At 39.0% G+C, this 13,002-nt stretch overlaps 1 protein-coding gene across 5 annotated transcripts in view; it reads right to left on the minus strand.

Moving 5' to 3' along the window:
- Positions 1-10,196: 10,196 nt before the first annotated feature.
- ST18 (ST18 C2H2C-type zinc finger transcription factor) overlaps positions 10,197-13,002 on the minus strand; it is a 100,510-nt gene continuing 97,704 nt past the window's right edge. For all 5 annotated transcript variants that reach the window (XM_030965132.1, XM_030965108.1, XM_030965124.1 and 2 more), the window contains one exon: positions 10,197-12,725. In XM_030965132.1, the coding sequence (XP_030820992.1) occupies positions 12,585-12,725 (141 nt within the window). In that variant the 3' untranslated portion in view covers positions 10,197-12,584. The remainder of the gene's footprint in view (positions 12,726-13,002) is intronic.

Below are 13,002 nucleotides of genomic sequence, written 5' to 3' on the forward strand. Positions count from 1 at the left end.
TGTCAACAGCTTGAATGAAACTCTAGAAATCCATAACAGGTGCTCGATAGCTATAATCGAGTGACAGATGGATTAGATACATGAAACCACAACAAACTGACTGAATGGGAGAGGGAGAGAGAACAAGGGTGAGAGTGGGGGAGGTTCATTAACTATAGAAGAGAGCAAAAATACATGAATTATTAAAGAAGCAGCATGAGCCAATTTGTGTGGATGCTTCCTGCTCATCTTCAGCAGCCCTGGGAAGAGGGGCTGCAATGCCAGCTACTACACACAGCAGCATTGGTCTAATATCTTGACTCTAGGCAGGGGTGTACCAGAGCTTGGCACTGGCCTTGATTGCAGAAATCACTGTTGTATTTCAGTACACACACAAGAGCTGATTCAGCAGTGTACTTGAGCACAGGCCTTGCTCTGAGCATGTGAATAGCACCATTAAGGTCAGCAGAACAACTGTGTTAACTCACACCAACACGGTTAAGCGTCTTGCTGAAATTTTGTCCTCTGTTGAGGGATACAAAACACGAGGGGATGAACCCCAGCTAGCATAAATTGTTACAAGCCCCCGGGGGACTGCTGACACGAGAGTGTTGAGTGCCACTCAGGGGCACAGGCAATGATGAACCAACATTTCTCTGCAGGCTTCAAGTGAGGGGGTTGCCATCGGGGCCAAACCTGGGCCCTGCAGGTCTGTTCCTTTGCCAGCAAACCCAGAGGGCCTCTCCCCATAGCCAGAGGCTGCCTGCACCCACCCCCACCTTTCCCTGGTAGGGGACCCACAACACCACCAGTGCTGGATACCCTGTTTTAAACACCCAGACCCATTGATAGACACTCACTGACCACACACAGCTTTGTTCCAGGTGTGTCAGAATATTATATTTAATCTCAGCAGAGACACATTCTACTTAGTGCCCAGCCTTGGTCTTCTACCTGGCTCTGACTGCAGGCAGGAGGGGGGCTCCTGTTACCCCTCCTCATCTCCAATGGCTTTTCCCTTAAATTAAATTTTTTACTTGAAATTAAATCTTCCATTTCCTTATTTTTCTCCTGTGCACCCTGCTTAGTGCCACAATCCCAGATTTGCAGTTATTCTATCCAAACAATGCTTTTCCACAGCTACCTATTAAGGGAACAACCAAAACCTTGACAGCTGGTTTGCTTTTATAGAGTGATGTATTTTTTTTGTTCTGTCACAGATCTTGCTGTGCCTAACGTCTTCCCTCAGAGAAAAAAATTGTGACATTTTGGAACCTATTCAGATGACAAACAAATTACAGTTCCTGAATATTTCAGGTACAAAAACAAGACTTGCTTCTGTAAAAAAAAAAAAAAAAAAACCAAAAAACAGTAGAAACTTGATTTCTATTTCCCTTCTCCATAAATGCAATGTAAACATGGACTAAACTACTGCTTAGGAAAGGAATTTGCTGTGCAGTCATTATCATACCAGAAACCCCTGTGATAATAAAATGCAGCCATTTTGCAGTAAATGTTGGACCCCTGACACCATTTAATTTTCTTGCACTTTGGCATAATACTTATGTTTATGATGTATTCACTCCTGCTACCATCCAGGATGCTCTGTTTACCTCAGGTGAAACTATTCTGTCTTGCTGTGGGTAGTGATCCCCAAAACACCACACCAGCACACTCATACTCCTATGTGAACCTTGGATCAGTGAATTCAAACTGTCAGAATTAACCCAAGGAAGGCACTGTTTCATACTTTAATGCCTTTCAGCTCCTAGCAAGGAAAAAGAAAGTTGAATTTCTAGATCCAGAATGTAGGGATAAAGCAGTCCTGCTGCATTCATGAAATTCCATTTTGTTTCATTTCAGCTCTACTTTATAGTATTTCAGCAGCACATAGCTGCTTGCTTTGAAAGATTGCCTGAGAAAAAGATTTCACTAATTTTTTTCTTCTGAGCTGCAGTAATCTTCATCTAAAGATATGACTGAGGGGCTGAAAGAGCATTAGATAGGGGATGAAGAGATTGTGGGCTCTGATAAAGGTACTCAGCTGTCACCACTACCATGGTGGTCAGTAATGATAATATAATAGCTAACACCACTGCTTAGGACAGAGCAGGCAGGCACATGTAGCAAGCAATAAAGCATATTAAAGGAGATTTCAGCTCCATAGACAATCAATTGTGTTTCAGTATCTGGAAGAGTTTGTGTGCTTGGGTAGTTCTTAACCAATGTTTCTACAGAAGCAAAACTAAGACTGGATAAAGTTTCCTGTTTAGTAAGTTAATTTCCTCATTCCTCATTCATATCTAACTAAATGTTCCTCTCTTTTGGCTGAGAAACCTATTTTATGTATATTAGCCTTGGATCTAGCAGTGTTTCTCTGTTCCAAAGTTAAAATCCCAATCTGATTGCATGCTCTTATGTCTATGCCTCCTTTGTAATGCACACTGTAATTATCACCATGCAGAGAATTCTGCCTGTCTACTCCACAGCTGTTTGTGGGTGAAACAGCAACTCTATGAGCAAGTACACAGATGTTCAGCTATTGAATCACTTCTTTGCAATCCGGACCTGACAATAATTAGGATGTCAGTGATCTGACCAGTGCTGGCTTTCTTATTTTGAGAAATCAAATTAAACTTTGGCCTGGTGGATTTTAGGGTACTGAAGCAAAAACTGATGGTTGTGTAGACTGGGAGAAAATGGCAATTGCACCTTGGATCTACAAGGAGATGTTTATTTTGAACATCTCTACTTTGCCTAACCCTTTTGAGGAATATCTGTAACATAAAGTAGGCAGTCAGCTTCTTTCACTGGAATGAACAAGTATACTAGACAATGGTTTGGGTTTGGTTTGGAATTTTTTGCATCTATTAAGCCAACCACAAACTCTGATCTCCCCAAGACTGGGTGAATAGCTGTACCACTGATTTACACTTAGGGTTTCATTGAGAGCATTCTAGAGACCACTGCAGGTCTTGCTCAAGTCTACAGCTAACAGCTAGATGAAAGGAATGCTATTAGCCCCCCCACTTCACAGATAAAAGGTGAGAAAGAAGCAGCAGCAGCTTCTTCACAGTTGTGGAATCATACACTTGTGTAACCAAATGGCAGACAAATGCCTGTGCACATCTTTCACTCCTACATGAATAGGAATGAGAATTTTGCACATGTGCCATTTGCATGTGGTCAGCTGTTTGAAGTGTAAATGGTGTTAAACCATGCAGATTTGCTTTTTAAACTCATTCCATTAAGACACTTTGCCAAGACTTGTAGGTTATAAGTGTTAGAGCCAGGAACAGCTGCAAGGAGAGCACCTTTCCCCTTGCATTGTCAGAACAGCTGTTGAAAGAGGTGTTCTCCTGATTGAATACTATAAACAAAAACTTGAAACAATCTAAAATGCTTCACATTACAACTTTTGCAAAATCCAGTCATCTAGGTGATTCATCTGCTAGTAGCCCATATGAAAATGAAGAACTTTAGAAAGCCATTGCTTTAGCTTAAATAACTTTTTCCTTTAGCTGATTGGATCTGAGGACATCAGTTTTGATTTAGCTTAGCACTTCAGCTTGAACCATTAGAGACGAGGAATAAAAATGTCACACAAAAAAGTTTCACACATAATTCACCATCTTCCCAGCCAACTCGTGTATGTTATTTCTTTGTCAAAATAAAGGAGACATAAGAGCACAGTTTTTACCCAAACACTTTTCCTATTCTGTCTTCTGAACAGAAAAAAAAACCCCAAAACCAAAGAAAACTCCCAACACAACAAAGCAATATAAAACCTCCCACCAAAACACTCATTTATTATCAGCCTGTGTCAATGATGTAGGGTGAATCCCTATGTAAGGACTGAGTCTAGGTTCTGAATTTTCGAAAGTTGTTGTAAAAGACCATGAAGCCAACCAGAATCAACATAACCAGACCTCCTTATATTTAAACATGAAATTGAGTTGTTCTTAAGCCAAAAATCCATGTATATATTGTAACTTCTAGGTAAATTTGAGACCTGGAATAGTAATACTTGGTTGGATCCTAGATTTCAGTGTTAGAGCTATTCTGTGTTACCGAGGTACATGTCATAAGTGCATGATAGTGCATGATATTAGGAGATGTGTTGAACAGACTTCATGTTGATTTTCAGCTCTTCTGTATCTTTCTGGGATATCTTAACTTACAGACTGGCTTTGATATCACATATCACTCTGAAATAGACAAGAAGTCTAAAGGATGAAAGACCTGAATCAGATTTCAAAGATGTGTATTCATACCATGGGGGAAAGAGAGAGAGTATTAAAATTTTGGAAGCTGAATGCTTGTGCCCTCAGGCCAATGCTGTACATTCAGCAGCAGGCTGTCATACCCTAATTGCCAGTACCTCTTTGTGAATCAACATCTCTGAGAAGCCAATTCTACATGAGGCTTCTTTAATATACATCTTCTCATTTGCCCCACGTATATTTCAGTTTGCCATCTGATAATTGGAATTGTGTGGGTAGCAGCCGGTACCATCTGGCTTGTTAATAAGTAGAGGATAAAAATGTCTAATGCCTTGCTCTACATAAATACAAGAATTACCCTACAAATAAACAGCTCCCTAAAACCTCAACTGATGAGAACAAAAGAAAATAGTGTGGTCTTAGCTCATTTAAAAAACAGTGAGGAGAGAATGAGGGAACAGTGGGAAAGCCTCATCACTTCCCATCTGAAGTTTTAGTGTAACTAAAACATATGGGGAAAATAATGCAAAATTAAAAGTGATAATGCACTTTTCACACCAAAACATATTGGGCCACTATACAAATGATGCAATTAAAACTGCTGCCTTCAGGAGCCAAAACCTAAGCTGAATAAGTACGGTACAATTAAAGTTTTTGATTTAAAACCAGTGAAAGATTTATCATAATGAAGCTCAGAATAGAGATAATATGACTTGGGGGCATCAAAGCTAAGCTATAGAAAGCCACATGTCCTACAACATGGAGTTAGAATTGGAAGACTGGCATCAGCAGATTTTAGGGCACAGAAAGGCTTACAAGTTCATTTGCACGTGAATGGCCGAGACCATGCAAAATCTTGCATGTAAACAGTGTAGTATTGTAATCACTACTTTAATTAACAGGAAGGCAGTGCAAAGCTGTCTGCATTGGGGAAATAAACTCTGATCCTGTGGGCTGGATGCGAAAGCCGTGCTGTTGTATTTGGAACCTGCTGGAACTTGTACAGCGCCTTATCTGGAGGGCTTCACGCGCGTCACGACAATGTCCCCTAATCTGGCAATAAAAAGGGCATCATGAGCGGTGGCAGCCGGGCCAGCCAGCCAGGGCTGCAGTCACGCTGTGCTCCCAAGATGGTGAAAGGAGATTTAAGCCTCTTGCAGGAAAAAATCCAGCAAGGTTTGCCTGCAGCCTGGCCTGGCTATGGAGAGGGGAAAAGGGAGGAAGCGCAGCTGGACAGTGGCTGCCTGGTTGGGGCTGGCAGTGCGTGGGAAGGTGCCACCAGGCAGAGGGGAAAAGGCACACAGCCAGAACCTTGGTTCCTCCTAACCACCAGCCACCTGCACCAAACCTCAGCCTGCAAAAGCAGATGTGCTGGCCACTGGAGTTTTGCACCTCTGGGGGTTTTTCCCAGCAAGGCTTAGCCTGCCCTGCTGATGTTGGGTAATACCTTCATTCTTCCAGATATAAACTCATCCCAGGGTGAACCAGAGCCTGGAGGTAGCATGTGCTTCCCCAGGAAGGAGGGTTAGTAATACTCCTGATGATCCCAGAGAAAGCTGGAGAGGGTAATTAGTGTGACAAAATGGGTAAAGACCCACATTTGGAAAACAAGCCTGTTCTGCACTGGGTGGAACTGATGTAGTGTGGCTCCCGAGACTCCCGTGGTTTTCTGCCCTGTGCCCCAACCCTGTAGCTGTTACCATAAATACAGTTCTATAGTTACTGCTTGTCTACCTTCATTCTTGCTGAAATATTTACACTCACACATGACACGCGCACTATTTTCATCCTTTGATGCTGCACCAAGCACACAAGGACAGTTCTCTGGCCAGCCTTGCGCTAACTCTTGCTGCTACTCTGAGTTGTACGTCATGCTGATCTGGAGCTGGCCCTTGCCAAACAGAAGCTCTAACAGCTGAACCTCCCTCCTCTTCCCTCTTCTCATGAATCATAATTTTGCTCTCATAGCAATCAGCTGATTTTTCACAAAATCTGTAGGAGCTCCATTATCTCAATAAAAATACTCCTGCTTTTATAGCCATTGCTTCTGTTGTTTTGAAATTAAGCTTCTGCATTTTGAAAATTTAGTTTGAGACTGGCCAGCAGCACTAACTGGAAGATATCTTCGAGGGAAGCCATAAAATAAAAACCAGGGCAATAGAATGAAGACTATAATAATGTCTTATAAAAAGGAAAAAAGGAAAAAAAGGGGAGGGTGTGTTATATGTGCTTACACATCTGCTCTGGCTCTTTCTCCCTCATTTTACACACATCTGTACCTCATACCCCTGTGTAAGACTGGCATTGCTTATTCCCAATGCACTTTGGAGTGATTTGCATTTCCCAGATGTGGAAACAGAGCTAGAATCAAGTCTCTTGCTCAGGGTTACCTAGAAGCCTGAGTAGGGCCTCAGTCTGGGGTTTCTGAGGTGCTGTTTTGTCTCCTGGCAGCTGGAAAACACAAGGTGGTCCCCTCACAGTCTTCAGCATTGGTGCTCCGTGTGCAGTACCTCTGCCACGTGTCTGTGCAGATCTCAGCTCTTCAGTCTGTGGAGATGGCACTGCACTTCCACTGAAGGAATTCAATTTACACCCATTCTTCTGGTAAGTTTTTATGAGCTTTTTAAAACCTTCATTCCTTCCCTAAAATCTTTTTGACCATACATCAGAATTAAAGAAACCAACTCCTAGGCACTTCCTTCCCAAAGGAATAAACCTCATCCTGCATCTAAAGGATCAGATCATTTTCATCCCAATAATTTTGAAATCAGTCTAGAACCTTGGTCCTGATTCAGATTTTTTTTATTGTTTTAGAAGTAAGCAGAGGGTGCATGTAAGATGCTGTTAGTGTAATTAGAGAATATTGCTAGCCAGATAGCTTCAACCCTAATCCCAGCTTCAGAGAAATGTTTGGACAGACAATATCATCAGTTAAAGAAAGAATGAGATTAATTCCTTAGTTTTTCCTTATTTTTTTAATTTTTTGTGGAAAAGAAAAAAAAAAGGTTTAAAAAAAATAAAAAAGATGCTCACAAACAATAAATGAGGAGTTTGGTAAGGTTTAGAGCCAGGCTTGGGGAAACAAAAGTGACGTTTTCTTCAATACCTGGGATGGCTACAAGTACCCACCTGGAATTTTATGATGTCTTGTTTGTGAAAACAAGTATTAGCAAGATATATATATTAAATATATATAGATATAAATAACAAAGCTATGAAATAATACGAAAACTTAGTAGCTGGTAATTTGGATTGGCCAGAGAAGAGAATTTGGAAAAGACCCTGCTTAGCAAAACCAGCTGTGCATTTAGCTTCTAAAAATTAGGTTCCTCCAAGGGATGTGAAGCTGGGCACCAAAAGCTGGTTGGAAAAAATCTTGTGCAGTAACAGTTTCAGGAGCAGACAGCAGCAACCTAAATAGTAATTGCTATCACATAACTGAAAAGTCCTGAGATTTACTTAGACAATGTCCCTGGGAACATTCGTTAAGAATGAAATGCAGTTGAAGCAATTTGTACCATGAAGTCAGACAGGAAATCAGACTAATCCCTGATGCAATTATGTGTAAGCTTGGCTGTCTAAGACTTACTAGAGCAAAAGAGACAGAAGAAAACCAAGCCAGAACGAGATATTGAAAGGTACTGAAAGTAGGTCACTGTCCTACATTGCACAAAAGCTAAATGGAGCTCTATCATCCCAGAGTATCCTGAGCAAGTCGAACAAAGGACTTTGTCTGGTGCAGATCTCCTGACAGCATCCGAGTTACACAGCTGCATAAATCATAAAAAAGTTTAGGCACAGCAGAATTTCCAAGACAGGTAGAATATATTGCACAGAATGAGCACAGGAGGAAACCAAGGAGAGGACTTGTGTCATAACTCTGTGTCACTGCATGATAACAAATTCCCATCAAGAAATCCTGTGACTTATTAAAAGTACAGTGTAAGTAGGACAAAGAGGCATTGAGTAGAAAAGCCACGACACAGTTAGATATATATATATACACTAAGTCAGCAAGAGAGAAGAGATGCTTAATTAGTACATAGAGATAAAATTCCAGTAGAAAGGAGAATCTGTTTTCTACAGAATCTATTTTCTACATCATAGACTCAAAACTCTTTATCATGGTTAGTTAAGAGATAGGATAGACTTCCTGAGCTGTCAGGACAGCAGATATTGACTGTCCTTGCTCCCCTTCCTTCTTTTTCATATTTAAATCTTCTACTCAAATTAATTAACAAATCGGGGTTTATGTATTTTTACTGAATTAAGTACTTTTCCTACTTCTATAGACATAGTTACAGAATAATTGTTAGAAATGGAAATTTCAGAAGACGAAAGTGGTTTGAAAAATTGTTCAAGCACAGTGGGTTTTGTTGTTTTGGGATATCCCCAACCCGCCAGCTAATATTAGTTTAATAATGAATCTAGCTTAACTGTTTATTCCTTTTTTTTTTATGGAAAGAGGCCATAATTTCAACACCAAAGAATTATCAGAGCAAGTTGTTTAAAGATGAATGTAGATAGTCTTTAGATAACAATAATAATTTCATCACAACTGTGGATATCATATTCCTGTCCAAAACCACAAGGAAAAGTGGTTTTCTGCTCACAATCCTTGTCTCAGATTGCTGGAAATATTTGAGATTAAAGCATAGTTTTCTTAAGTGTATGTAGAGCCCAACATCCTCATAGCACTACCTTTCTGGAATCTTATAAACAGCAGATAATCATATTTATTATAGAACTTTGAAAATCACATGAGAAGAGGTGTCTGTCTGACAATAAGTCTTTCTAAATTTGTGATTTGAATTTAGGCAGCCAGATAAAATGAAAATGTTGGCCTCAGTCTTCATCTGTTTAGCATTAAGGCACATTGCTAAGACAGATCTGTTTTGTGCTTCGTCTGCAATGTGTGAGGAGAGTGTCCCACTAGTGTCTCATGATATGAAGATCCACAGCAGAAGTTTAATAGTAAATTTTAAGAATCCTTAAAAATACTATTTTATATTAATTGTCATATTACATAAATAACTAATAACTTGCCTAATAAAAAGAACCTGTTCATGGTGCCCTTGGATAAGTGTCCTAGAACAAAGCAAACTCTGAACTCCACTGGAACAGAGCTTCCCAGGACAGGTCTGTCTTCATTCCAGCCCTTTGCTGACTCTACAGCTTCAAACCTGGCAAGATTTGTGAGCGTCCCAGATTCATGTGATACAAATTTTTAAATTCCTTTCTAGCTAACTGCAGTACATGTAATTTTTTATGTGTCAGTCCATTTTGGTTTATCTGAAGATGTCTATTAAAATGAATAATTATCAGCTGCTTTATGGCATTTAAATTCGATTTATTTTCCAAATGAAAATTATTCTCTATATGTGGAAAGTTGGAATCCAAGACAAGAAATGCTCCTGAATCCATTAGCAGGCATCCTAAATAAAACTGTTTCCTGTATTCTCTACAACAAGCAATGAAAAAAGCAAGTCCATTAGATGGAAATATTGTCTTTCTAAAACCAGCAGATTTTTATTTCTGCTATGTCTGAGCACTGCAATTCTCAGCAGAAAATTGCACTGGAACAGTGGGCGGTTCCGAATTGCTGGAAACTTTACAATGGCTTTTATGTTTAAACATCGTTTAGCAGCTGTTAAAGGTCAGCACAAATCCTGTACTTTATCAGTATAAATGAAGTCTACAATTGCCAAGAAAAGAATGCATTAAATAATGCAGTGATTATCATCTCAATTTTTTTTTCCCTTGAGAAGTGAAAGGGACCTCTTAAGCGGTTCTATTTTTCTCCTCCTTATTTCAAATTGACAAAGTAAAACACTAATTAAATTATTTATATCAGAAATTTACTTATGAGGGTGACACATTTTGTACACAAAGCAAGTGAAACATATGACACATCGTATAGTGGCAGGTGCAGTTAAGAAAGTGTAATATAAGTCGGCATCTAGAGGCTAAAAACCCAACAAACTTGCTGCAATATTTCATTATCAATTTTATTTCCTACCATACACCAAATGTACAGCACAGAACACAATTTTGTTGTTTTGATGTAAGAAATATTAATTGTATGAAGAAACAGTATACAAACTACTCCAAATTAAAAAATGCATACATCATTGCTCTTTACAAAAGGTCTAATTTACAGTATAGCTCATCAATGCGTTTAAACACAAAAAAAAAAGGAAAGAAAAACAGAAAGAAAAAAAAACCAGTGCACATTACAAAACACATCAAGTACGAGGGAGGCAAATAAATACAAACATACTTCACAGAACATCCTGAGCAAACAACCAAACACAGATAAATTAACCTGAAGCCATAGTAAATCATAATAATAAATACATAGGTCAGTAAGAGAATTTTTTTACTTAAATAAAATATATAACAAATTTGTTAAATATTTAGTAAATTAAACTTTAGTCTTTGTAATGAGTGAAATTATTTTGTATGCATTTAACAAGTATAACAAATGTTTGCTTTTTGAGTTTTTAGCAAGAACAATAACTTTAATAGCAAATTTTTGTTTGGTGTTCTCCTATTTATGTGAGACAGCACATATGGTAGCTTTTGAAAAATCAATTTAAAAATAAACACAGCTCCTAAGAACACACATTTTCCCCTGTCTAAACTAAGATCGGAGAGTTGAATCAACCCCCCAACAAAAAGCAAGCCCCACCTAATGCAGAACAGTGACCACAGTGCATGAGAGTTGAATCACTTCTGAATAGTACTTTTGTGCAGGAACAGTAATAATATAATTGTATATGTCAAGCCTGTGAATGCCATCATATTCAATCTAAATATAAATGCGGCTAATAAAAATAAACACTTTCATTATAGCACGGAAAAATTAAACACACGCTAGATCCATGTATACATTTACACTGAGGCACATATGCACATGAGGTGTGTGTGCATACAAAAAAGGCAGTTTAGCTGGTTGTTTATACCTTTTTCTTAAAAAAAATAAATATAAAAAAAACTTCTGAAACAATGCTTAATTACTTACAATCCCTGAAATAGACATTGCCTCTGTTATAGCAACCGCTAGTTTCTGACGGATTCAGAAGTTCCACACCCAGGCTAACCGGATACCTCTGCGCAAGTGCTTGTCTGTCCACACCTCCGCCTGTCTGTCTGCTCTGTAGCACTTGGGAACCTACCAGAAGACTGGTGACAAATTCAGTATAAGCCTAGTCTTAGTGAAGAAGGATGGGAGAAACCAGTCACGGTGTTGCTACTGGTCATTCAAAGGGACAAGCGACCACCGTGGAGCCAGAGGGGTGTTGTTGCCCTCCAGACAGACCACTACCTTCTCAGCTGCCATTACCTTCAAACCAGTATTAAATGCCATTTCAGGGGAGATGTGTTCGACTCATTATGTACAAAGCCTTCAGCTTGGGATGTGTTTGCGTTTTTTCAATCCAAATCCATTGCAATACTGGTCACTTGCATAAAACCTCAACGTCTCATACTAAAAAAGTACCAGTACCTACCTAATTTACCCTTGTTGTTTAGAAATAATTGTCATTTTCCTCCATGAGCTAACTCTGAACAAAAGCTGCAGTGGTAAAATAAATCTGAAGTTCTCTTGAAACATTTTAAATAATCATTCTCATAGGCTAAATCACACAGCCAAGTCAAGTGCTTTGCTGATTGCTATATTTCATTATTGCTAACATATTCTTTAACACACTGTTTTCCAGCATACTGTGCTTTTAAGAGCCCAAGTTCCCCACTAGTGGGCACCATTTATCTTCTCATTCCATGCATCTTCACATCTCATGTTACTGCAAACCCATTTCTGATACAAAGCCATTATAAAAAAGCAGGATGTGAGGAAAATAAAACTAGAACCACGGTTCAGTCATTTGTTACTTTCATAGGTTTTTTTTTTCTTCCTGTACAAACCCAGCAAGTTATTTAATTTACAGTATAGCTTTCAGTCTATTTAAAATCCCATTGGAAAATAAATTAATAAACACATTTGTAAAAATATGGCAGGCCGCAAAAATGCTGTTAAAAGATAAAAAAACCAACTCTTTGATTAGAAATAAATAAAAAATATAAAAAATAGTCGCACACACTTTTTACATTCACTTTACAAAAACTGAGTGCAAAAGAAGAAAAAAAAAGAAATTGTACTGAAATAAATACAATATACTAACAGAGTGCATTGCTGTTAATACAAATAGTCTGTTGTGGTTTTATTCTTTTTTTATGTCAGCTGGGAAAAAATTAGTGCAATGTTGCAATTGTAAATGCAGCATGGCAACCTACGTCCCTTAGCAGTACATGAACTCCTAACAGATCCATCTGGAGTTTACTGCTGTTAAGTAATTTCTGTTGCCCAGCAGCTTTCACATCCTACACATGGATGCCCTTCACTGCCTGTTTGATACTTTCCAGCAGAGCTTTGCATTCGGGAGAATAGTCCCGTTCCAGATTGCTGTACATGTCTGTGAGTGTATTTACATATGCTTCGAAATTCTGCTCACTGATTGGCCCCTAAATGGAGACAAAACAGATTATAATTGTAGGAGGTAAAATGAAGGCCGAAAAAACCCAAACACCCAACCCCAAAGCATGCCAAAGGAGCAATATGGCAACTGGGGAGAAGTCATGAACAGGGCAGACATCCAAATTAATGGAAGGGTTGTGGAAATTACAGGAGTTGCACATCCTGGGGAATTCATACTCTCTCCAAGCAAGAAAAGGAGTTGGAGATATTATGATCAGTGTAACTTTTTTTTTTTTTTGTGGCCTATTTGTCGTCTCTGGGATT

Source organism: Camarhynchus parvulus, chromosome 2 (genome assembly GCF_901933205.1).
Source record: "Camarhynchus parvulus chromosome 2, STF_HiC, whole genome shotgun sequence".
NCBI lineage: Eukaryota > Metazoa > Chordata > Aves > Passeriformes > Thraupidae > Camarhynchus > Camarhynchus parvulus.